Consider the following 25,180-nt stretch of genomic DNA (forward strand, 5'->3'; position numbering starts at 1 on the left):
ACTCGAAAGAAACTTCTTCATTGGAAAAACAGTAATTTTACTGTGTCCCTTCCGTGAAGGAGAAGAAAAAAAAAAAACTCACAAAACAAACAATCAAACGCAACAATAAAAATATAGTTTAAGAAAAAAAAATTGATATATATATATATATATATATATGCATAAATAGAAACCTTATCCTTTTCCAGACCATGGGAAACTTCAGCCATGTCCCCTGTACGCCGTGGCCGCTGCAGCTGCTGTTTATCCAGCTTCGTACTACACGCCATAAATGGGCAGCGGGACCCCGTTCATCGCCGGTGTCGCTCCTGCGTGCGCCGTGTTCCCTCGTCATGTGCTCCGTCGAGCCACAACGAATGCAAAGATACTTCATAAAGCTTTAGCCTATACCCAAAACACCTTTAGCGTACAGAACAGAAGAGAGTAGCTTAACCGATAGCAATAAGCACATGCATAGCAAGTGAAAAAGCGAAAAATGATACAATAGCATACCCAAATAGAATAATCTGGACGACGAAGACAAGGCAGTACTACATCCTCCCTCCTCCGTCTTAATAAGAGAAATGCACAGGAGAATATTATGCAACTCAGAGACGCACTATATTTTTTAGTTTCTTTTATTTTCTCTCCACCACCACCCCAAAACTTCCTCCTCTCTCTCCTTCCCCTTTCATTCCTTTCTATATCTTACAATACTCCTCTCTCACGCTTTCTTTTTCTCGTACTATGCCACACTTCATCCTCATCCTCTGCCGTATATTGAATTACCTTTCCAAAGTTTAAACTCAAACATAACTCAGCTTCTGCAGCATATTTAAAAAGAGGTTGCGAAAGATGGAGTCGTCCACCAGAAAAGAGGGCTGCAGAAAAGATTAAGTCAGCTGGTGTGCTAGTCAGTTCATCACTTGTTACAGGTGGTGCATCTGGGAGTGATATAATCGTATAACGTAATGTATCTCGAGCAATCTTCCATGTTAAACCCGAGACACCATGGGAAACAGGTACCACAGAGTCAAATATATATCCATCGTACGAGGCAGTTTCAATTCCTTCCTTCGTATTACCCTCTTCTTTTTTCATATTCTGATGCTTCTGTAAATCACACAGGGATGCAGATCCAGCAGTAAATGACTCTTGGTTCACAATATCATCTATTAATGTCTGGAATGAAATTCCTTTAGATGTTTTCTGCGCCTTTATCGACTTTAATAATGTAGTAAGTTTTGTCGCTATGGGTGTACGACACGTTCTCAAGAATGTTTGTAGATGATGAAGAACAAAAGGGCGGATCCAACCCTTTAGTGCACTGCGTAACAAGGCACACGTTCCTACTACATGAGACAAGAGGACAGCAACAGCTTGTCGAATAAGTGAAGATGGAAAAACATAACCACGTTTTCCCCAAAAATCTAAAATTGTTTGTAATCCATTCAATACTTCATCATGTCGCATTTGACACTTGAAAACAAACGCAACAGATGCTTGTTCTATTGATGTTACAGCATGAAGTTCTTCCAGTGAAAGCAGACTGCATGCACTAACTGGGACATTCCTTAATGAGATTACACGATCATCATAAAAAGACAAAAGACCTCCAGCAAAACGAGTTAAGGCCCCGCTTAAAAAACGACGGCGTTCTTGCACATCCATTGAAGTTAAAAGTGGAAAAGCCAACTCTAACTGAGGAAGTGTAAGTTGTTTGGAATATTCAACTGAATAGTAACTGAAAATCCACATAACTAGCTTCCTTGTAAATAGTTCAATCGCATTTGTAGAAGTACCACAGCATTTTTCTTCTTCTGCAATAAATTGCCTCTGAAACGACCACGATTCCTGAAATTTAGTAGTATTTATTGTAAAAACACCATCACTACCTCGATTAATCCTTAATAGCCCCACAAAACGATTATGTCCTTTCTTTCGGGTAAAAAAAGAAACACTACCACTCCTATTAACAAGACGAAGTAGGTCACCTATAGTCTCCTTATGAAGATGATTCCCTAAAAGAGGAAAGCACGTCGCTGGTGGTCGCATAGTATCGGGGCATGACCAGTGAAGGCAATGATACGTTGTACTTGGTTGAATTGGGGAAAACCCATGTGATGTAGTTCCAAAACGTACTCCCATTTCTCCTGTTCCTAGCAACGACTGCTTTAAATCCCGCACTAGCAGAGAGCAGAGATCCACTGGGCTTAGGTAACTTGTCTGCGCAATCACGGTCTCTGTCAGCATTGTACCTTTCCCTTTTTTACCATACAAGATCATATGGAATTATACACCCATTGTAAAAATAAAATATTAGAGGAGGCAAACGAATGGAAAAGAAGCATAAAGTAAAGGGGGGAGAAAAGATAAAAGCGATAAAACGAAAGCAAGAAAAAGAAAATGACAGAATAGTGTATGAATACACACACACAAACAGTCACAAACTAAAAAAAAAAAAACACATGCTTCAAATATGACTGAGCAGTAATATGAATCATGCTAAAAAAAGCTTCCAGAGACGGCTCTACAAAACACGAACTGATGCCTTCAACTTTTTTTTCTTTCTAATACGGAAACCAAAAACTCATTTACATGGCATTCAGAACCGAGGTATTGTACATGGTCAGGCTTTTCATAGGAGCGAACTCTGTGAAAACAAAAAAGAAAAAAGGAAAAAGAAAATAAACTCTTCTTTCACTTAAATCCAAGTTCTGCTGCAACGTTCCCTTTTTTTAGGGACATTAGATAGTTCAGACGTACTTTCTGAGATTCTGCCCGAGGATCAGAACGAAAAAATGGAGCAAATCTCGGAGACTCCTGAAAGATACGGTATATTGCAACAAAATCGTCCTCATCCAATGTTCCACGGTGATAAAGCCCAGGGGGAAAGATGAAGAGATCTCCGGTTTGGGCATGAATGCGAATCCAGGTATCCTGCTTGGAGCGTACATCAAAATAACAAGAACCATCAATTACAAGACGTATTTGTTCGTCTTCGTTGTAATGCTCCTGAAACCAACGATCCAAAAATTGTTCATCTTTACACGTTTGGGAGATGTGAATTTCATCCGTATGTTTATACTGCCGTTCTTTTACAATTTGCTTCACCACAGTAAAATCACTCAAACTGACATTGAAGTAAATGACTCCCAGCTCCTTAAGCTGCTGCAGAGTGACAGGCGGTGTGTCACGCTTGCGCCCCTTTTTAAGACTGGCAATGCGCAGCGTTGGCTTTGACGTCTCATCATCGAGGTACCACGCTTCAACGAGGCCATCAGCAACGACGGACGGTGGAACGGGCGGGAGGTCATGTATGATATCGCTGCCGAGGCGGCGCCACTCCTCCTCCTGCCGCCGCCGCCGCTTCTCCTCCTCGACGCGTCGGTCCTCCTCTTCACGCCGACGACGGTCCTCCGCCTCCCGCTCCGCTGCCACCCGCCGCTCCCGCTCCTCCCGCTCCTGCTGCCGCTTGCGGTCCCGCTCACGGATCTCCGCCTCTTCCTTAAGGCGTTCCGCCTCGTTCACAGGTTCCAGGGTGTCCATCCCCCGAGTACACGCCTTCCTTCTTTGGTGGGTCTCTCCTGTACTTTGTTTCTCTCGACTGGCCCTTCTAACTACTACTCCTGCCCTGCGCCTATGCTATAAGCAAGATAGGGTGTGTAAATACTATCTTGCTCTTTTTTATTATACTTATTTACTCCTCACTTGGCGCAAATACGTGTGCGTACGTATTCAACCTTTCCCCGCACTCATGGAGAGGTTGAAGTAGGGAAATCCAAAAAATTAAATATAAAAAGAAGGATACATTACAGGAAAATCTAAATAATAATAATACTAATAATAATAATAATAATAATAATAATAATAATAATAATAATAATAATAATAACTCCAAAAAAAAAAAGAAATTCGATCTTTAGGTGAAAAAAAAACAAGGAAAGAGAAAGAGAGTATAGAGTCGTCTTCTGTTACAGCTGAAATAAGTTTTTTTCTTGTCTTTGTGCTATGATTGAGAAGAATATTCTACAACAAATTAAGCCGAGCGTACGGTGTCGCTCTCCTTCGTTGTCGCTCATAATCCCGTGAAATGATAAAACATGCCAAAGCACCATCCCGTTGACCAAAGATATCTAAGGAAACCCTGAAAAAATCTGAAGCGTAAACGGTTTCATACCACCTCAAGACTCTTGCAAGAATGCGTTCCCTCATATCCTCCAGGGATGAAGCAAGTCGTTGAGCTGCTTGCTCCAGAGAAATTTGTGAAAAACGCCACCTCGCACGAGAAAATGCTTCAATCATGTCTATAGGATTACACTGTAGTAAACGCAGAAATATTAATCTTACTTCCTCAGAAGAAGTATAGTTTTGATCACTTAGAAGCACAGCATAAATGTTTCGCCGCATAAGGCCTTCTTTAGTATAGTCCTTGAGAATTCTGCGAAGTGAAAGTGTTTTGCAGATGGCCTCTTCAGTTATCCATGGAATATTGCGCCCAATATTCATTTTTATCGAATACTCCACAAGAAGTTCCGTCTCTGGTACAATATTATTAGATATTTCTGTACATATTATCGACCAAGCGTCATCTTTATCAGGAATCATAGTCTGCTCATACCTATCTCGCCTGAGTTTTCGATATCTCTGAGCCAACTGAAATGCTGTACGAGAATGACCAAATATGTGAAGAATATCTGCTATAAGCTGGCTCCACAGTTTGTTTGTAGGGATATGCTCGACAATGTATTGATCTTCCTCAAGAGAAAAGGGATCTGGTGATGCTATTGTTAACTGCTGATAATGAAGGTAACACTGAAAACCGTTTACGCATAGTGTAGCGTTAGAATCATAATTGACAGCATCCGCAACAACTTGCCACCTCGTAGAATCCCTTTTTGCGTTTACATCTAATTCCAAGCGCTCAACTTGGCGCTTCAACGACCTTATTGCTCGCTGATTCCAACGAAATCTGGGTGCTAGAGCGAGGCAGTGATATGAAGGATGCACACAAAGTAGAGGAGCATAAACACGGGAACCGCAAGTAAACCTAAAAAAAGTATCAACGTTGGTTCCAAGAGACTCTTTTTCATTTGTCCCATTGCGTTTTCTGTGTCTCTTTCTCAAAGAAAGAAAAAGTGTATTTATAACAACGAGACGAAACTCAATATTACAAATCATAGAGTTTACATACTCCTGAATTTTTTTATTTTCCAATAATAATCTTTCAATTACTGCAGCTTTTTCACCAAGGATAGGCATGAACACAATACATTGGACAGTTTCCTCCCTTTATTTTTTTTTATTTTTTCCTCTCCTCAGTATTGCGAAGCGAAAGGGGGGGAGAAAAACAAAAAGTCTCTCCGCTAAGGAAAGTAGAGACAAGTCCAACAGGCTTTCGTGTCATTAGCAAAATGAAAACCAAAAAAAAAATCAAACAGTTACTTATAAGCATGGATTTAATAATGGGAAAACAATATATATTTCTTTTTCGGAAGAGCTACAAGAAAGAAAAGAGGTAATACGTTACACAAATAATTGTATCACTTTTTTGTTTTCAATTACATTCAAAATGGTATTACTCTTGTAATTCTCCTCTAACCTTTGCCAGTATAATTTTTCCATTTCCGCATGAAACAAAGGCTTGATAAGGAAAATGATCAGAAAGCTCTATATTCATAAGAGGGTAAGCTGACGAACATGAAGCCATCAACTCGCCTGAAATAAATGATTTTACACAAATCATAAATGGTTTTGTTGTTATCGTCCACAACAAACCAGTTTTTTTGCAGTACCTTGAGATAAGTGGTGCACTCTCTAATACTAGAGTAGATAGACGATTAGAGTCCCCTTCAATTTCATTTCCCGATACACAATCAAAAACTTGTATTTGTTGTTCCGTTCGTTTTGAAGTAACAATAACACAAGTGGTGCCTGGAATGGGTTCAATACCATCAGCGGCAATCTGCGTTCCGCAGAGTTGCACCCTTGACTCGTGATCACGCATGTCCCACACCTGAATGGGGTTCCCCCATCCCCCAGTAACGGCAATTGTGGGTGTGACGAAGTGAGCGGAAAATATACGGTTAGTATGTGTCACCCGTGGTACACCATCCGCGTCGAATCCACGACTCATAGTAGCTTTTAATGTTCCATCCGCATCGTAATAACGCACGAGGCGATCACTTCCTGCAGTAATAAAAGTATTGCCATCCTGCGAAGCAGCGAGACAAGTAATATCATTTTCGTTCTCATGTACTCGAACAATTCGTTCCAAGGTCTCACCGTCCCATTCCCAAACGAACACCCCCCCCGCGCTAGACACAGAGACCAAACAATACATTTCCTCGTTTCTTGGTGACAACCACTTAACCCCCGTACTTGGAAAGTCGTCATACGACTTTCCTGCTGTGGTCTTGCACAATACACTAAACGTCTTGGGGTTCAACAAGACAAGAGAACCGTCACCAAGAACTGCAGCAAGAAATACCCCATCAGGAGAAAGAGCAGTACAATAGACATGTTCTGAACATTCTGATAACTCTACCACATCTCCGTACATACCCTCACCCTCAATTAAAACCCCAAACATTTTTCTCTTCTTTTCCGCTTATAGTACAAAATATTAAGAAGAATAACAAAGGTAAAAAAAAAAAGAGAAGAAAAAAGTATAGTGGGGTTGGAGTGCAAGAAAAAAAATCATTTAAAAAGAGGAAAAAATAAAAATAAAAGACAATACGTATAATTCAGTTTTCTGAGCAACTACTGTTTTCTTGTTGCACCACCCACACCACAGAAGAACCAAATGAAACTAGTGTAAAATACAAGACCATCATGGAGTTTGATGTCACAAGGCGTATAGAATTGACTTCCGTCCCAAGGCAAAAAAAATTGTCAACACAACCATCACTGCTGCATATGCAACCGTCTCGATGGTACTTATCCTTTTATCACCGAAGGTCCAAAATATACAAGCCACCGCCACACAAAGTATCGCAAGAGATAAAAATGCATGCAACATACCAACAATAAGATAAAGAGCTACGATCAACACCCAACGCCAGTTTGCGCGAATCAAACGACGACAAGCAAAAAGTCCAAGAAATGCATAAATGACAGCAGTGGCACAGCAAGAATAAATAATCAAATTGCCCCATATCGTCGCTATGTTGCCCTGCTTCGCCTCAAGAGGACTCATTTTCCTATTCTATGCATTATAGGTAAAAAAAAAAAATGATAAAAAATAGAAAAGCAAAAAAAAAGCAAAATACGTGTATAACATATATCACAGAACATCCTTGTGAATTAAATCCAATTAATATATATAAAGAAATATATGTTTATTGCCACATGGGTTCCCAAGTGAGCAAAATTATGACGTATCTTAAATAACATCATGCCGTTTTGCGTCGTCCATTTTTTTCTCTTAATTAAAAAAAAAAATGGCCCTTTCTCTCCCTCTGCCTCCTCATGAATAAAGGCCAACTGCCATAACTTGTCCATTAGGGAACACAGCTCCATTGAGTTGTTGAGCTATAAGAGTATGCACCCCACGGTCCTTCATACGCACGGCGGCACCACTATCATTAAGAATATCCTTCGCCTCCACTGTTCCATAGCGCTGCAGAAGTGTAAGCAATGAAGATTCAGTTAGTGCTACTCCAGAGAAATGCAAATCACCACTGCAGGGGAATAGGCCTGGCTTCGGTTCGAAAACCGCACGCGAAGGTGTGTAAACGGGCAAAGCAGGGGAAGTCACCATTGGAGAATAGATAATATGCGGTGATGTTGGTGTTGCTGTTGCAATTGTAGGTTGTGAATAAAACACAGGAAAGGGTGCGGGCATTCCAAGCATGGGATACGCAGGCATTGGTGGTACCACGGGAACTGGTGGGGAGTAAAGTGGAAAAGTTGATGTATGTTGTCGGTATTTAGGTGAATGTCGTTGTCGGTTTTTATTACGTTCTTGACGTTGCTGTCTAACCTCAGCCGTCTCAGAATATTTTACTTCCAATTCTGTATCACAGTTTTCAATACGAATACTTTTTCTTGCTTCAATTGCAGCACTTGCTTCATCAATTGATGAAAATTGCACAAAGCCAGAGCCCTTACATTGTCCTAGAGGATTCATAAGTACAGCAGCATCTATAATAGTGCCAAAACGTGAAAAGCATTGTTTAATATGTTCTTTAGTAGTCCATTGCGGAAGGCCTCTAATGAATATGCGATTATTAGGTATATCATCTACACCTTCATCGTGCATTGCAATAGAGACATGCAGTAGAACAGGGCTGTTCGGTGTAGGATGAGTTAAATGTGTTGCGTTAATTGCTGCATGCGCGGACTCTGGTCTTCGAAACATAACGAAAGCAAAATGTCTTCTTCGTACAATCTTTGTTGAAATGATTTCACCAAACTCCTGGAACTTCCGACGCAAGTCATTCTCATCCCACGAAGGCGGAACCCCAGCAACGAAAATATTCGTAGGAACATGTGGTGTCAATGATGCTTGTGGAGTTGTACCAGCGCTGTTACCATTTTCGTCAAAAGGTTCTGCATTTACGTCCACGCACAGGGACGGCTTGTATGACTCCACAGGGACCTCTTGAGGGTCGTCGGGCGAAAGACTATTCATTTTTTTCCCCTTCTTTTGTATTCTTGAGGCAATACGAAAGGCCCGATTCTTTATAAATAGAAAAGAAAAAGTGATACAAAAGTGGTGTTAGAACTAACAGTGAGTGGTGACTTATCTGTTAACGTATATTTTTCGCTGGATATTTGCTTGACTGTATGTGCGTAAATTTACAAGTCTGTGAATAAGGAAATATAGGTACAGCTTAGGAAAAATAAAAACGAAAAAACTTACCCTTTCTATTTCATTCCTATCCAACAGAATAACACAAACACACACACACAGACACACGAATACAAGAAGAAAAAAGCTGGTAAAATTTTTTTGTTTAAATTGGATTGAAACAGAAGAAGGAAAAAAAACAGTATTAGAAATACGGCACAAATCCATATAAATAAATAAATAAATAAATATATATATATATATATATATATATATATATATATATATATATATATATATATATATGCATGTATTTTTGTGACATATATGCTATGCATTTATATTGTTTTCGTGTAGTTTTTTCGCACCCTCATCACCAATGTTAACAAGAAGTTGGAGTAACCATTTTTTCATATTGGGATTGCCATCTAATGCTGCTTTATGTTTGTCATTGCGCAGATCCACCGGTAAACATTGACCAAGTGCCTCACAACCACGTGGGTGTTCTGATAACCGTAAATAACAGCGAATGATATGACGGAGGAGACGTTGGCTGCATTCCTTTGAACCAACCATATTCCCAAGCACCGTTACAACGGCCGTAAATCTATCTGGCTTGTGGCACACATATTCAAGACCTGAGTTTGACAAAAGAAGCTTCTGCACAATAAAGGTTGCCAGCGTTCTTGCAAATTCCGTTCCACACTCCATTATCTTTAGACAAAGTGGGAAAATCTCTGTACCAAGGAGATAGTTCATTACATCACTGTCGTTTGTCTTCACAAGAGCACCAATAACGCCAAGAGATGTAAGGCGAAGACCCTCTGCCTCTTCATTCATCCCACGAAGAAATGGGTAAAGAAAGAGGCAAATTTGGGCCTCTAAAAACACTTTACGGGTGGAATCATGAAACGCAACGGTCTGAAGAAGCGTGAGTACACTCCCCACACGACTAGTCAATCCTTTTGTGAGAAGTTGCGGTAGGTTAAGAAGTGGGTAGACGGAAATAATTTCTTGTAGGAGAATTGCCATAGTTCCCACACCATACCAGAGGGCAGGTCCAAGCAATGGAAAGGAGTCACGGTGTTTCGCAAGGTCTAAAATCGCCTTTTCCCGCAGCTCGGGTTTGAAGAGATTCTCAAGGAGCATTAACATATTCGCTGTCTCGGGTGAAGCGGGCGGCACTGTGGGGTACGGCTTCATCGCCGGCTGCTGCGACGGATAAACGGCGTACTGCATATACGGGTTGGGTTGATGCATAGTCGTCTGTTAAAAACAGCTACAACAATCTTAGAACATGGAAAAGAAAAATAAAAAAAGAGGAAAAATAGAAATATTAAATAATACCCCCCCCCCCCAAAAAAAAAAAAAAAATATATTAAAGAAACATACTCGATTCTGGGGCGCATTATTGTACCTTGAAAACATAAATCATCGCATAGTTACACAAAGTATTGTGCAACATCAAGAGTATATCCCCTTGATGGAAACAAATAATAATAATAATAATAATAATAATAATAATAATAATAATAATAAGCAAACATTTCACTACCGACAATGATAAAAAGAAAAAGATAACACTCTGTTGGATACTGCAGCAAAAACCATCAGAGAGCCCGTACCACATTCTACTCTCTTTCTCTCTGAGATTCTCATAAATTCCACAGGTTCATGAATAAAAGTATTTCAAATCATCCAAGTATTGGTACTTCTCTTCTGAAACACAAACATTCATCATATAAATATACGTCTTCACCTAAGAGGGTAGTTTCTCTTGATGACTTCCTCAACAATCACACCAAAGGAAAAAAAAAGAAAAAAAAATGGATGAAACATCAATAATCCTTTTTTTTCCCCCCCTTCACAGTACTTAGGGACTCTTCATTGGAACAACGCAGTCTCCCTTTCCTTCATCTTCTCACGCACAGCTCTTGTAATACAACTCAACAAATGAGCAACTGGTACCATTAATATAGTCTATGCCAGATCCACCACACTCCCATTCCCACACAAAGAATGCCTTTGATTTGTTTTTAGTAATAATAATAAAAACCATGCTTGATATTGGGCCTCACCAATCCATTTTGAATGTAGTCCCATAACCGTTATTTTTTTTTATTTATTTCTGCTCTTCTGATCACACTCAAGATGTTTTCAACAACAGTAGCGCATCGAAAGGAGAGAAGGTGGAAAAACAAAAGATAACTGTATGTATCCACAATACGTGTGTGTGTGTGTTAAAGAAACCAATAGTTGAGAAAAACATATCATTTATCTTTTATTTCGCTCAAAATTCAAAATAAATATGAAAACTTGAATAGACCAGAAACGCGATAATGGAAGAATACAAAAATGGCAGCAAAAGAATACATAATAAAATCAGAAAATTGAAAAAGTGTAACATCGACAAGAGCAATAAAGTTGTAAGGTAACACAAATTTAGCACGCATTCCCTTTATTATTACATAATCTATATGTACACAATTTCGAACTATCGACAATAAACCACTAGATAAAGGGATAATTTACCAAAATGGGTACCAACCAGACCACGACTGTGCAACATTGGTTATATCTGTTGCCTCTACTATAAGCCGAGCAACTTGAACTTTCGGATCCATACTCGCCCCGGACCCTTCTGTTTGCAAAAAATCATTCCCTTGTAATTTTGATCGGACACGTTGAAAGATTGTAACACCTTTGTGAACCATATCCACTTCTTCACGTATGGAAGCAGCATCTACATATTTTACAGCCTCAGTAGAAACGCTATCTCTAGCAGCCCCAGCTGGATAAGCTACTTGTGACTGTAAACGAACTGTCCGTAACTGTTCCTCTATAGTCCGATGATCTGTTGATGGTTCTGGTTCCTCACCTGGGCGGTTCATCAACCGCCATGAGATAAGGGGATCTTGAATGAAAGCCTCAAGTATGGCAAGAACACTGTGACATCCATCTCGCAGTACCCACATTGCTGTTTCTGCAGTAGTGCGAAAAGCCCCATTAACTCCAGAAACATCTAAGGCATTTCGTAACATTCGAGTTAGTCTGAATGGAACTTTTTCAGGAAATTTATCACGTGTCATAGCAACCTCAAAGCAATCACCAAAGTCAATGTGAACGATAAGACCTGATGTTCGTTGTATCATAATATTGTTGGGATGACGATCACCGAGTCCCAATATATACCCTACTACACTTGTAGTTGCTAAAGACGTTGTGTAAACTTGCCGTTGTTCTAACCATGTTTCACAGCTAGCAGCGGATGCCCACATAGCCTTTCGAATATCATGCCCTGATGTATGATCCGCAAGAAATTCCATAACCTCTACTTTAGACATAACAGTGAGGTAATCATATGCCTTTGGATTATCATAAACTACAATTTGATTAAGCATTCGAAATTCCAACTCAGGGGGTATACCTCGAGATACTCGATATTTTTTAACTAATTCATGAAGTGTGTCACATCCACTTACCCAACCAATAAGTCCAACAGTATCCTTTAAAGGGGTTACAGAGTATCGTTGAATAAGGAATCCAGAGTTTTTACATGTTCTAGAGTCAGACATCATTAGTGTATTTACAAGTCGAAAAAGTTGCATAACCCGCTCATCAAGTCGTAAGTCTTCACGACCTTTAAGTAGATACTTTTGTTTTTTCCCCTCTACTGTAATAACACTTAAACGTTTCGGTCTTTGTTTACTAGGAATCACTACAAGAGTATCATTAAAAGAGGCAATACAAATTACAGATCCTTCTTCTATAGGCATAGCATCAGGTATTCCAACTGCAAGATTTCGTGCTTCAAATAATTTTGGGCTACAAAATGGTAAATGTAATCTATTATGAGATTTAATTTGTTCATCAATTTGTCGATACACACCATGATAAATATGCCAAGCGGAATGAAGATCTGCTATTGACCCTGATTGTAAATAAGAACACACCCAACCTTGTGCTTCATCAAGACTACTACTGTATTTGCAACTAAATTCAGCTTCAACAATGGTTTCAGGTGCCCGATTAAGTTTTTCATGTAATGGTAGAAGAATTTCTACCATCTCATGATAGTTTCGACGACCAAAAAAAGCTGTAGCCGCAGCTTCAAATTGATCATACCATTCTTCATATATTAACTCTGATAATCGAAGCAATTCATCCACTAGTATGCGACCCTGAAGAACAATAACAGGATATTTATATTGTAATTTTTCAAGAATAGCATTAGCCCATTTTTTGCGTCTTTCAGAATCTGACATGGCACATAAATTTAATGGATAAATAAGAGAAAGTGGGAAATCAAAAGCCACAGCAGTAAGTATATCAGCTACAAGTTGACAACTACCATCTGACCCTGAATCCAATCGAGCAATAAGTTGTGGTACTACCAAATGCCATGCACGTGATGAAAGATCTAGTACACGTTTTCGCATTTCTTTTAATCCACTTTCATGATCACAGTGACGACTCAATAGTGTAAGAAGCTTTAAGACATCCTGAATCATAGTTGAATCAGAGTTTCCTAGTTTAATACTTTTAATATAACCTTCAATTGCAGCGGCGCAAGCACTATCAGAGTAGGCTCCATCAAGTATTTCTACATTCGTCTCTGCGTACATACGCCAAGCGTGAAACCAATTGGGATCATACAATGTTGCGGCCTTATAACATTCAACAGCTTCTTCCAATTTTGCATTTCTTCCAATACGGACGTAAGCTCTAGCGAGTAAAACAGCATTTTCTGCTTTAGAATGTGTATCAATCATTTTTTTTAGAAGGTCACTTTCAAGACCATATGGACTTTTCGGTCCAAGTTCCCCATTTGCAGATAAAAATATAATATACTGCATTACTACACTGGGATTTGCACTTCGACTCATCAGTTGCTCATAAGTTGGATGACGGTAACCAAGTAATTGACCAAGGGTGAAGCGTTCTAATTGTTTTGCCTTCTCACGTCTACACAATTTTACAAATCTTAATCCTGCTGTAATATCTTCACCTGGTGGAATAAGTAATCCTCTTACACCAAGAACTTTTTTCCATACTGGGACTGTTGGAGACATCATTTCGATACGTTGATCCCATAAATGCGAAATACGGCTAAGTCTCCGCATAGGGGATACTTCCATTGCACGTTTAGCAGCCACAACTTCTTCTAACTCTGAGAGTTGTTGTGCGACCACAAGTCCTTCATACGCTCTTGTATAAGATTCATGTAAAAGTCCTGAAAGATCTTCTAATAACAATTTACGTCCCTCATTTACAGCTTTCATGGCGTCATCATATTGACCCTTGTGAATATTCATTGCAGCAAGTGAAATATGATATAATACACTATCCTGTGGTAACCAGTGTAAAGATTCTTCTAGTGTATTCCATGATTGTAGTCGTATAGAAGCATCAGCAGCGTATTGTGATACATAAGTGAGAATATTTTCTTCATTTTCTATTTCCTTCTCACTTTGTTTTTTAAATAGGATACCCCATTTTTCAAGTACCTTATCATAATCTCCAAATTCACTTAGACTTAGCATTTGTCTTGTTTCACGTTCTAGTTGAAGATCTAATGTTCCATCTTCACTGCGAAAAGAAGTATTAATTTCAGAAAAAGATTTACCAGAAATTCCTCGAACCTTACGTAACGCCTTTGATCTATAGGGCAATGGTTTTGACAAACCCTCACTACTGCTATCTGACCATCCCATTTCTTTATCAAGTTCAAACTGCGTCAGACGTAGTGTTTCTGTAAATCCTGCAACTTTCAAGAGACCAGATTGTTGCAAAAGATACCGTTTCTGATTCTCGTTTGCCCCATTAAGAATACTTACGGCGGAGTCTGCCTGATGCAACTCGGAGTATAATGTGATGAGCGGCTCCACAGCGCTGGCGGGCTCCTCACGGTAGGCGGCCTCGCACCAGTAGAGTGCCTTTGCCAGCATCCCGCGCCGCCACGCACACTCGAAGAGATCGGCCGCGGCAATGGGAAGTGTGGTGCCGACGATGTCCATGTACTCCGTGAGGGAGAGGAGGGCGGTGATGACGTCGTCCGGGACGGCGGAGGACCGCAGCGGCTGTTGGAGCGTCTGGCGGAAAAAGTCTACAACGGAGGAACGCACCCCGGCGCTGCTGAAGTTCCACAGCGTGCGAAATGCAATTCGCATGATATCCTGCGTGAACTGCGGGGAACGCTCCACAAGAGGAGTCGCGTTGGTACCAATAGGCAATGAGACACAGCGGAATACCCGGTACGGGGATTCTTGCATAATTAATATAGAAAAATGGTCAATCCACTTAAGCCATTCCTCCTTTGCAAGAGGAAGGGCCTTGGTGTCGAGAATAATACGTTGCTCTGAAAAAGGAAGTGGTCGCTCATCATCGCTAAACGCATTAGACGTATCTTCAACATTTGTAGTTGGACTCCAAACTTCACCTAATCGCAATATCCCACGAAAGGCCATTAATTCACATTTTTTAAGTACACGAAGTAATTGGTCATGATACTCTGATAAAGAACTTTCACTTAATACACAACGAAATCCTTTTACCACTAGTCCATGAAGAGTCATAAATTCCGTATTTGAAATGCGAAGGGTTTTAAGAGTTCTCATAATCTCTGAAGAGTATTTTATAAACTCTGCTTGCATTTTTACAATAAGTACTGAAAAAACACTCATAATTCTATTAGAAAATGTAGAAACTTCAGTAACCCTCGTTAGAGATGAAATATGTTGTCTTAAACTTGTAATAAGCCCACGAACAATAACGCCAGCAAGTTCATCTACATTTAACCTCCAACACACCACACGAAGAGCTGTTACAACACAAATGACAAAATCAATAGAACTTCTTTGTGTAGCTTTAAGTAAATTTGTAACTACCATATTAGTATATGCTTGAAGTGCATCAGTGTGTTTAACAATATATTCTATAATAGCATATCTTAAATATTCTGAAGAATCATCATCATTAAGGGCATCAAATTTTATAGGAAGTACACGTGCACTTGTGCGTCTAAACTCCTGGTGTCCCTCAACTTCAAAACTCGCAACTGTAGATGCAAGACGTACAGTAAGAAAGCGATATGTAGGACATTTTACCCAAACATCTTCAAAAAAATCATAAAGAACATTAACATCAGAAAGAACTGCTACACCAACATATTTTACAATATGTGTTAATTCATACAAAACAGTACCAATTAGGCGATCACCTCTTAATTCGCTAGCAGCACGAACTACAGGTGAAATTACAACACTCATTTCAGCCCTAGAACATGGACAACGTTCACCAATGTTTAAAATAGTTTGAATTCCAACTCTTAATAAACCATCTCTACTTCCTGAAAATCTTTTTTCATTAGGGTCTAATAATGTGGCGATAGCACGTAAAACAAAACGACAACACAATGCATGTGAAAGTACATTTGGAGCACTTCGTTCAAATTTACCTTGTTTCGCTATTTTATCAATATCTAGTGAATGAAAAATATTTGTATCTAATGCACCTATACTTCCAGCACATCTTAATGCTTCAAGACGTACATTTAAGTCATCATCACTATTTTTTAATATACCAGAAAGTTGTCGATATAAATATGGATACAAATCATATGGTGGACGACCCCCCATTTGTGGAAAAAGAGTTACACCAAGGAAACGGAGACACCATAAACGTGATATAATAAATTCTGTATCAAGAGGTAAAGAATCTAAAAATTCACATACTCGTCCTACTTCAACTGTAAAAATTGGTTCAACACTTCCGAAAAAACGAGCTGCTCGAGCTACAGATGTACAAGAGCGAAGAAGAGAGTGTGAAAGAGTTGAATGAATACCAAGAGACAAAAAATGATGTCGAACAGCTTTAACTATACCATCTGAAAAATTTACTACAAATTGTGGAGCATTAGATGCTACAGCATCTAAAAGTTGAAGTCCATTTTGAACTACAATTACATTCTGGCTTTCAGATACAGCATGTAATATTTGTAGCATCTCCTTTCGAAGTATTGGTAAAATATGTGAAGGATTATGTTTAATCAAACGGCAAAGTAACTCTGTTGCAGCAACACGACAACTAATAGCTTCATCTCCAAGTGCTGCGTAGAATTGTGTTAAAAACTGCATTTCACTAAGATAAGGATAAAATGGTGGTGTGAAAGACGACAATACAGTTTCTCGTATCGCTGGATCAGGATTAGCTAATCCTACTAAAAGCATACGAGAAACGATGATATCTACGCATATTCTTCTAGCCATTGTTAATTCACCCTTTACACCATTTGGAATTAATAGAGTAACTATTGTCCGAATAGCAGCATTTCGTACAGAAATATTATTGCTATCAATAAGGGGAAGAACTGAATCACGAAGAAAATCTCCCATTAATTCAGAGTTAGAAAATCCAAATTGTCTTAATGCACTAAGTGCAACTACAATCTGACTTTCTGTAGGATCTGATTCAGGGTGAATAGTTATAAGCATTTTCACTCCAGGCTGTTGCCTAAATGGAAGACCACAGAGAGTCACAGATATCATATCAAGTAAATCTTCTTCTAATTTTGTTCGATACTTTGCACTAGTAAAGGAAATAATATCTCGCATACATTCAATTAACTGCGATGATAATCCCCACTTAAAAACATTTTCAATACAAGAATCTATATAAACTTCAACATCCGCAGGTTGACATTCACGACAAATTACTGAAAAACATTTAAGTGACTCCCAGCATGGTATTGGTGATTTTTCAGATACAAATCGTATGGCATCACATGTTTCTTTTACAAAGGGTCCAAAGGCTCTTTTACCCACCATTGGTATAATATCACTCAGCATATCAAAGGCTGCACAATGTTGAAACAGATTTTGAATAGATTTAAGTGTAAAACTAACCGTATCTTTCAGTTGATTGGTTATAAATAGTGTAGTACTATAACGACATAAAACGACTAAACAACGAAAAAGAAGTTTTCTCACAAGTTCAGAACTAATATTTGAACCTCCACTCATCACATATGGCACCAGCATGATGGAAACATCTTCATACCTTGGTTGTGAAGAACTACCTATTGAACTCATAACCACTGTTTCAAAAGCGAGTAAACCTGCCATATTACTTTCTCTCGATTTTGCCGCAAGATTGGATTTGAGTTGATGAAGTAAAGTATCCAAAGTTTTTGCCCTAAGTGTGGGTGACCGATTACTCAGTAATTTTCCACTTATTTTAAATAGCTGTAAGGATGTGTTTCGTATGATCTCATGAGATGAAGCCAAACCGCTCCATAATTTTTCAAAGAGGTTATTCACTTTTGGAAGTATTAACATAGGCATTCGAAGGGCCACCTCCTTCAAAAGTAGTAAACCACATAATCGTCTCGCTACCATAGTAGGTTCTGTTAACTCAATCCATGAAAGAGCATCATCTATCTGACTTTTAACAAAATCTGATGTCATACTATTAACGAGAGTCTTGGCAAATGTTTCAGTTGCTTCCATTGCGAGAGGTATACTATTCACTGCACAAAGACAGAGACGAACATAGCTATTACACTGAGAGACTTGACTAGTTGTTAAATCAAGTCTAAGTAATATATCTAACGCAGTAAGCGCACAAGTTACCTCACCTGCATCCCCTCCAACTACATCAAAACTTTCCAAACACAATAATAAGGATGATATAGCATTTTCGTATTCCTGAATATTTTTTCGTTGAAGCTCTTTAGTTTGTTTAACGCATTCCTCCACAAGCGCCTTACGCTTTTCAGGATGGCCTGCGATGCCGCGAATGTTCACCCCAAGGTTCGGCGCATCAGACGTTATAGACATAACAAACTATAATTATTACGTGTATATATATATATATATATATACCAAAACGAGGAAGAAGAAAAAAGTTCTTTCCTTCTTTTTTTCTTCTGTTTATGATCGTAGCTTTCCTTCTTCTTCTTCTTTACCTACTCACCTCATCCTAACGAGGGTATACGGCATAAGTACACACACATATACATGTATATAGAAAACAAAAAGAAAAAGAGATGTGATAAAACAAAAATTTAGCTAGCACTCGCAGACGTAGACGAAGAGTTCTTATTATGAAAATCATAAATAGAAGAACAACAATAAAAAAACAGAATTGCGCAAAAACTTTCCTCCTCTTTTTTGTTTTCTTTCCATACTTTTTCCTTCATTTGTTTTTTTACTCTTTTTTTTTCTTGCATTTCTTTTCGCGTACTCTCTTTCCTTCTTTCTCTCTCTCGCTCTGTTTCTCACACAATTGTTTGTTTCTCTTCCCCTCACATACTTCATATCATACCATGATATTGACATTTGCCGTTTACATTCCCCTCTAGCGAATGATAGCGGTTTTTTCGAAACTGAATCCCTCGAACTCCCAGTTTGTGTCGACCTCAAACGGCTTGCTGATGGTAACGCCCTCCTCCGTGGCGTCTGCTACCTGAAATCTGTTGATGGCCCGGCACTCCCTGTAGAAGAGCACGCGGAGGCAATCCTTCACGAGCCGCAGCGCCTCATCCCTCGAGAGGCCGCCGGGGCGGACGAGGGCCCGGCGGAGGAGTGGGAGGGCCGCGTGGGCGCCGTAGCCGGCAGCGACGCAGTCGTCCTCCCACCGCGTCCCCACGTCGTCGACGCCGGCGAGGAGCTGCGGGCCTGCGAGAACGAAGCGGCAGAGCGCCGGCTCGAAGGACGACCGCTTGTGGTACACGTGACGCTGCAGATAACACAACACCTCCGCCGGCGTCAGCGCCCCGCCGCCGTACAGCCGCTGCCGCTCCACGTGCCGCGACAACTCCGCAGACATCTCCTGGAAGTCCGCGTAGTCACCAGTGGCACACAATGCGGTGTGGGTGCCCAAGAGTTTGATCCGCGGGATGTTCGGCCACTTCGCAAGAGAGCCATACGAGAGAAGCGTATCACACGCAAGCAGAACACCACCATTGTACTTTATACCTATAACAGAACCGCCAGAAGCCATTGCTGTGGTTGGGAGCAGAGCAAAAAGAAAAAAAATGCTAAAGCTTTCACAACTAGTCAATCACAATAAACCTACTAAACAACAGAGAAAGAGAGAGAAAGTGATAAAACGATTGTGTAAAATCTTTATAGACATAAGAAGAAAGAAAAAAAAAAACAGCAAGAAACAAAACATCAAGGTCATTGCACAAACAATGGCAAAACTATTTGTAGCTGCATTGTCCATCTGTGTCTGTAACCAACATCTAGAGCATCACATTCCAATCCCGCAATTTCATAAAATGCAGGGCATAGGGAAGGGGAGGAAAAAGTAATATGAAACATACTGAAAAAGGGCCCATCACTACTGGGTTTACACGGGGCACCCTTTCAAATATGTTCAACCCACGAGTTTGTCATTGATCAACAATCATATATGAAATATAACCTTAACATCAAAACCAAGACTATGTTTTTTTTTTTTCAATCCTTTCAAATATATTCGAAAAGTAAGAGAAAAAATAAAAAAGAAGAAAAAAAAAGTAACAAGAAAAAGAACATTAAAGAAACATGCCATGTTAACTACACCAAAAAAAAAAAAAGAAATACGAATACATATTAGATATTATTAGAAAGAAAGTTAGCAACAACTCACATCTTCTCACTAATAATAATACTGAATCAGGTATTAAACTTTTCTTCTTTTCTGTCACTTACTCTCTGCTACAAACGTCTACCCCCATCCAATCCAGACCTTCATCTGTGGGAAGAACGAAGAGGAAAAATAAATAAATAAAAGAAATAACTGCGGTCTGCAAAGAATATCCACTACTTTACCAACCCCAACCCCAACTAAACCCATCCACACAAAAACCCCGAAACCTACACCTATCTACGGTCTGGCTGAATGTCACTATCAAATGTTTCCCCTTCTAAAATCATGAGCTCTTGGGCTTCACGACGCAACCGCATACGACGCAATGCCTCCTCCCGAGCCCAATCCATACGACTATTCAACTTGGAATAATAAGCCCACATTGCAAACTCTACTCCAACGATGGCGATGGCCATGTGCCATAACTTCTCCCAAAGCGGCCAGTCATCCCACTGATAACGGAACGTTGCTCGGGGAGTATATGGGTATGGATCACCATCACCCCACGCAAGGCGGCGAAACCTTGACCGCCGGAATGCCATCTTGGCCATCTTCTGGTTCCATCCTGTCATCGCGTTTACACACGTATGATTGTGCCTACCCGAAGCTACTGTTGTTGTTGTTGTTGTTTATTAATAAAAATAAAAAAGAAAAAAAAACAGAAGTAGTGAGGATATGTTTTCCCGTTGTATCTCAAGCGGCCAAATTCTCCATAAATCCCTTAGCAGTGGAGAAACAAAAAAAAGGGAAGGAGAGAGAGAAACAGTAAAAGAAAGAATGAAAGGGAAATGATTGTTATATACGGTCAAAATGAGAATCCTAATTTTCCTTCAAATGGTTTGATTCCTCTGAAGAATTTAGAAGGGGGGTGAGTCAGATGTAGTAAAATAGAAACCTTTGGAGAATCAGAGGCAATACAGTTCTGTCAAATATAACAGAAAAACAAAAACAAAAAAAAAAAAATAAGAAAGACCTAATTTTTTTTTCTCAGTGGTTTTAATACTTCTAGGCGCGGTTAACGAGACCGGCAGACTCGGCGCCCAATACCGCAATATTGCACACCGGACACGTATTTCCCTTATAAGCAGGATTGGCAGGGGAATAGCAATAGCTGCACCTAACAGGATCAATGGTTCCTTTATACATAGGTTGATGAGAAACAGAGCACAAGAGAAATGGATTTCGCTCATCATATCCAAGGGGCTCAGTATCGGTGGGGTTTCGCTCTCCTTCAGCCACAATAGCAACAGCTTGATTGGCTTTAGTCTTGGGAGGATCCTGATCAAGAAGTCGTCTGGCAACAGCAGCAGCTGTTTTAAAATTCTTTCGTTTATATGCTTTACTCATAGCTTGTGAAAGTGCCAAAGTAAGATGCGATCGCTGAAGCTTGAAATGTGTAAAGTAAAGTGATAATTCAAGAGCTTCTTTAGAACTTCCTTCCATACTACGACAATGAAGCTGTACGTTAAGTGCTCGTGTATATTCCGAGGCAACTGTCATAAATTCAAGAAGTGTTGCACGTTGCTTCTCATCCTTATATATGGCAAATACTGATTGATGCATAACCCCAAGAAATTGAACATGGGCATCCGCAAAACGTCCTTCCACAAAAGCAGCATATCCTGCCCGAAGTTTCTCTGTCAACATAGGTGTATAATCAGGAAGTTGTGGTGCGTGACGAGCTCCACGTTGCTCATCTGGTGGATACGTCGTCAACGGAAAAATAACAGAAGGAACAAGCCATGCTGGTCGTGATGCATTTACAGAAGTCCATAAATTCATCACATATGGTTTTAATGGTACTGGATCACATAAACCAATTTGTCGACGAAGTAAGTCAAAAGCTGTTGCAAAAGAACCAGCAGCAACATGATATGCTGGAAGAGAATAATTATCTACCCAATGCTGTGAAAGTGGAGGGTGTTCCATTGGCACAACATATACCCCTTTCTGTGCTCCTTCATTACTGCGATCCACAGGCATTTGAATATCAAGATCATCATCCCATCCTTCTCCTTCAACGCCATTTGATTCCTCTGCTTCTTCATTGTTCATTCCTTCCATATCATCATCATCATCATCTTCGTTCCATCCTGCTCCTGCATGTGCCTCTTCTTCTTCAGCCTCTTCTACACCAGTATCTGCACCGTTAAATTGACCTGGTTCCTTTAACAGACTTGCAAACACAGATTCTTCTACCTGTAACATCGGCCAATTATCAGTGACAGCAGTTGGATGTTGAATCTCTGGAATTCGGTTAACTTTTGTGTTTTCCATTCGTTCAGCTACTTCAGGTTCCATTTTTTCTAGTAATCCAGATGCCAATTCATCAAGCCCATTTGATTTCGAAGTTAAATATGCTAATGGCAGTTGACCTGTACTAGCTAGAATTTGAATACGTTGTTGAACATCATGTAAATACAATCCATAATGTAATTTAAAATTATCATCATTGGTTGTATCAACCAAATGTCCTAGGGCAGCCATATTTCCAGTAATTAAGGAAAGCATCCCTGCTCCATGGTAATTACCTGTTTTTGAGTTAGCAAATTGTCCAAGTTGAATATCACCATATTTTGTTGCTGCTTCTGCCAAACGTCTCCAAACTGCAGGTTGATTAAGCTCCAAAGCAGTAGATTTTGCAATATCCAACGCTCCACATTCTACAGCCAAATTAAACCGAGTAAAAGGTTCATTTACAAAATGTAATGCAATTTCAGAATGACCATGTTTGTGTAAATAACCAACAAGAGCTTGTCCTTTTAATTGTTTTCGGTGAATAATTTTTATAACTTCTCGGTATGCTTGTTGTTGAAGTTTTAATTTAAAATTAAGTTCAAGATTGTCAAGTTCTTTCATCATTACTTTACCTTCACGTGTAATAGCCCAAATAGTATCACCAATAGCACGCACAAGATAAGCCGGATTTTTCATAGTTTGAATAGTACTACATTCCCCTGTACGTAAATTGCAATATTTAAGATGATTCACAGTTGTATAATAGAGAATATTGCGTTGTTCATCAAAAACAGCAGACTTCATACGAGCGGTTGACTCCATAATAGTTGTAATACTTTTAAAGCGTTTTGTCATAACAGTAATAATATTTTTTGAAATAAAAGCTACCTTATTGAACTCTTTATCCCAAACAACATGTCTCACACCATTGATAGGAGCTTCTGCAGTAACACCATGCTGTGCCATATGGTATAACTCCACACCTTCATCTGTTAAACAAACAACAGAACCAATGGGACCAGGAAACAAACGCTTACATGTGTGTTCAGGAGTTACAATCTTGTCACGATCACCCTGAGAATTACAGACAACCATTTTTTTGTTTTTATCTATGAATACATACTTATGAGGAGCAAAAAAAATAGCATCCGTAACATTAAGACGTTTCTTCACATCTGCATCAACAGCGAAACCTGGTTTGGGGATTGTAAAAGCTTCAGCCACTCCTCCATCAGTGTCATACCAAACTACCGCCATATTATCAACTGGATTACAAGATATAGTACGAGGTGGATGTAAATGTGGTGCAAGATTAAACTTATATTCCGCCTTAGAATCCAAATCATGGGAATAAAGAGTATTTTCATAAATATAATGAAGTAACTTACCATTTATAACCCATGCAGGACGTTCTCGAAATAGTTTAAAAACTTGCATACCAGAATCATGACCTGCTGCAATAAGATTCTTTTCTGGAAGTGTTGCTAATATCCAATAACGATCGGCGTCACGGCGAAATACCATAATTGGGTTACGTGATTTTACATCCCAAACACGAATAGTACGATCCTCACTATTAGAAATAAGAAAATCTTTCATATATGTAACACAACAAACATTATTAGTATGTCCTCGCAATTGTAATTCTTCATGACATGAAGAATCAATCATACGCCAGACACGTACTGTTCGATCATCTGCAGCTGAGGCAATATACGGCTTTGTAGGGTGAAAACAAACCCAATTAACACCTTTTTCATGTCCTTCAAGAAGATATTTAAGTGTAACGTCACTGGTACCAAGTAAATCCTGCGCGAGACCAACTTCTTGCTTGCGAAGTCGTAGTGAAGAGATATCCCAAACACGAATAGTCCTATCAAGGCTTGCCGAAACCACTAAATCTTCCCGTGGGTGAAATTGGGCGCACATGACGTAGTGGTTATGACCTGGAAGGCAAGCAACACTGCTCCGACTCTGCCAGTTCCAAATACGAACGGTAAAGTCATCAGAACATGAAAGAATCCATGGTTGCTCGTGATGAAAGAAAGTTACACGAATATAATCCATATGACCTTTTAACGTGAAGAGACATCGACGGAGTTTGAAATTCCATACCTTTATCAGATAATCATCGGCGCCAGATACAAAGAGTGGCTGAGAAATGTGGAAATCAACTCCGCGTACAGAACCGTTGTGTTCGGTATACGTGTCAATAGATGTGTTTGTGCGGTAATCCCAAATCTGCACTGCGCCATTGTGAAGTCCACAAAGGACCCATGGTCGAGATTTGTGAAAGCTGATCCCTTTCACGCGACACGATCGCACGTCGAACTTGGTTAACATAACTATAATCTGACCTCAATATCTGGAAGTAAAAATGGTAGAAAAAAAAACTCGAAGAGAAAACAAAGGAAACAAAAAAAAATATATATCTATGTGAACTTATCCGTTTAACAGCTCGCACTTTTATATATTATTTATGTGTAAAAGAAAGAAATATGAAACGAAAAAATCAAGGATAACAGAAACACATTC

The 25,180-nt window shown here is 39.5% G+C and overlaps 11 protein-coding genes across 11 annotated transcripts; all 11 read right to left on the reverse strand.

Moving 5' to 3' along the window:
* Nucleotides 1-687: 687 nt before the first annotated feature.
* On the reverse strand, nucleotides 688-2,232 carry LSM04_005021 (uncharacterized protein; the record flags this gene model as incomplete). The annotated part of the gene is made up of 1 exon (XM_067332629.1): nucleotides 688-2,232. The coding sequence occupies one exon, from the start codon at nucleotides 2,230-2,232 to the stop codon at nucleotides 688-690; it is 1,545 nt and encodes a 514-aa protein (XP_067185710.1).
* Nucleotides 2,233-2,679: 447 nt separating this feature from the next.
* LSM04_008419 (Acireductone dioxygenase ARD family) lies at nucleotides 2,680-3,528 on the reverse strand (the record flags this gene model as incomplete). Its single annotated transcript, XM_067332630.1, has 1 exon — nucleotides 2,680-3,528. The coding sequence occupies one exon, from the start codon at nucleotides 3,526-3,528 to the stop codon at nucleotides 2,680-2,682; it is 849 nt and encodes a 282-aa protein (XP_067185861.1).
* A 480-nt stretch (nucleotides 3,529-4,008) lies between these two features.
* On the reverse strand, nucleotides 4,009-5,241 carry LSM04_008626 (uncharacterized protein; the record flags this gene model as incomplete). The annotated part of the gene is made up of 1 exon (XM_067332631.1): nucleotides 4,009-5,241. One exon carries the CDS (start codon nucleotides 5,239-5,241, stop codon nucleotides 4,009-4,011), a length of 1,233 nt encoding a protein of 410 aa, XP_067185873.1.
* Nucleotides 5,242-5,557: 316 nt separating this feature from the next.
* Nucleotides 5,558-6,571, reverse strand: LSM04_006653 (WD40 repeat; the record flags this gene model as incomplete). The annotated part of the gene is made up of 1 exon (XM_067332632.1): nucleotides 5,558-6,571. The coding sequence occupies one exon, from the start codon at nucleotides 6,569-6,571 to the stop codon at nucleotides 5,558-5,560; it is 1,014 nt and encodes a 337-aa protein (XP_067185775.1).
* A 255-nt stretch (nucleotides 6,572-6,826) lies between these two features.
* On the reverse strand, nucleotides 6,827-7,177 carry LSM04_003382 (uncharacterized protein; the record flags this gene model as incomplete). Its single annotated transcript, XM_067332633.1, has 1 exon — nucleotides 6,827-7,177. One exon carries the CDS (start codon nucleotides 7,175-7,177, stop codon nucleotides 6,827-6,829), a length of 351 nt encoding a protein of 116 aa, XP_067185643.1.
* A 270-nt stretch (nucleotides 7,178-7,447) lies between these two features.
* Nucleotides 7,448-8,614, reverse strand: LSM04_003048 (RNA recognition motif domain; the record flags this gene model as incomplete). The annotated part of the gene is made up of 1 exon (XM_067332634.1): nucleotides 7,448-8,614. One exon carries the CDS (start codon nucleotides 8,612-8,614, stop codon nucleotides 7,448-7,450), a length of 1,167 nt encoding a protein of 388 aa, XP_067185633.1.
* A 489-nt stretch (nucleotides 8,615-9,103) lies between these two features.
* LSM04_008592 (uncharacterized protein) lies at nucleotides 9,104-10,033 on the reverse strand (the record flags this gene model as incomplete). The annotated part of the gene is made up of 1 exon (XM_067332635.1): nucleotides 9,104-10,033. One exon carries the CDS (start codon nucleotides 10,031-10,033, stop codon nucleotides 9,104-9,106), a length of 930 nt encoding a protein of 309 aa, XP_067185870.1.
* A 1,268-nt stretch (nucleotides 10,034-11,301) lies between these two features.
* LSM04_003534 (PIK-related kinase) lies at nucleotides 11,302-18,609 on the reverse strand (the record flags this gene model as incomplete). Its single annotated transcript, XM_067332636.1, has 1 exon — nucleotides 11,302-18,609. The coding sequence occupies one exon, from the start codon at nucleotides 18,607-18,609 to the stop codon at nucleotides 11,302-11,304; it is 7,308 nt and encodes a 2,435-aa protein (XP_067185649.1).
* A 520-nt stretch (nucleotides 18,610-19,129) lies between these two features.
* LSM04_005514 (Proteasome) lies at nucleotides 19,130-19,774 on the reverse strand (the record flags this gene model as incomplete). The annotated part of the gene is made up of 1 exon (XM_067332638.1): nucleotides 19,130-19,774. The coding sequence occupies one exon, from the start codon at nucleotides 19,772-19,774 to the stop codon at nucleotides 19,130-19,132; it is 645 nt and encodes a 214-aa protein (XP_067185724.1).
* Nucleotides 19,775-20,640: 866 nt separating this feature from the next.
* Nucleotides 20,641-20,979, reverse strand: LSM04_004745 (NADH:ubiquinone oxidoreductase; the record flags this gene model as incomplete). Its single annotated transcript, XM_067332639.1, has 1 exon — nucleotides 20,641-20,979. The coding sequence occupies one exon, from the start codon at nucleotides 20,977-20,979 to the stop codon at nucleotides 20,641-20,643; it is 339 nt and encodes a 112-aa protein (XP_067185698.1).
* Nucleotides 20,980-21,412: 433 nt separating this feature from the next.
* Nucleotides 21,413-24,988, reverse strand: LSM04_000917 (Coatomer; the record flags this gene model as incomplete). Its single annotated transcript, XM_067332640.1, has 1 exon — nucleotides 21,413-24,988. One exon carries the CDS (start codon nucleotides 24,986-24,988, stop codon nucleotides 21,413-21,415), a length of 3,576 nt encoding a protein of 1,191 aa, XP_067185536.1.
* Between the last annotated feature and the right edge of the window lie 192 nt (nucleotides 24,989-25,180).

This window comes from Trypanosoma melophagium (genome assembly GCF_022059095.1).
Source record: "Trypanosoma melophagium isolate St. Kilda chromosome Unknown ctg9segment0, whole genome shotgun sequence".
NCBI lineage: Eukaryota > Euglenozoa > Kinetoplastea > Trypanosomatida > Trypanosomatidae > Trypanosoma > Trypanosoma melophagium.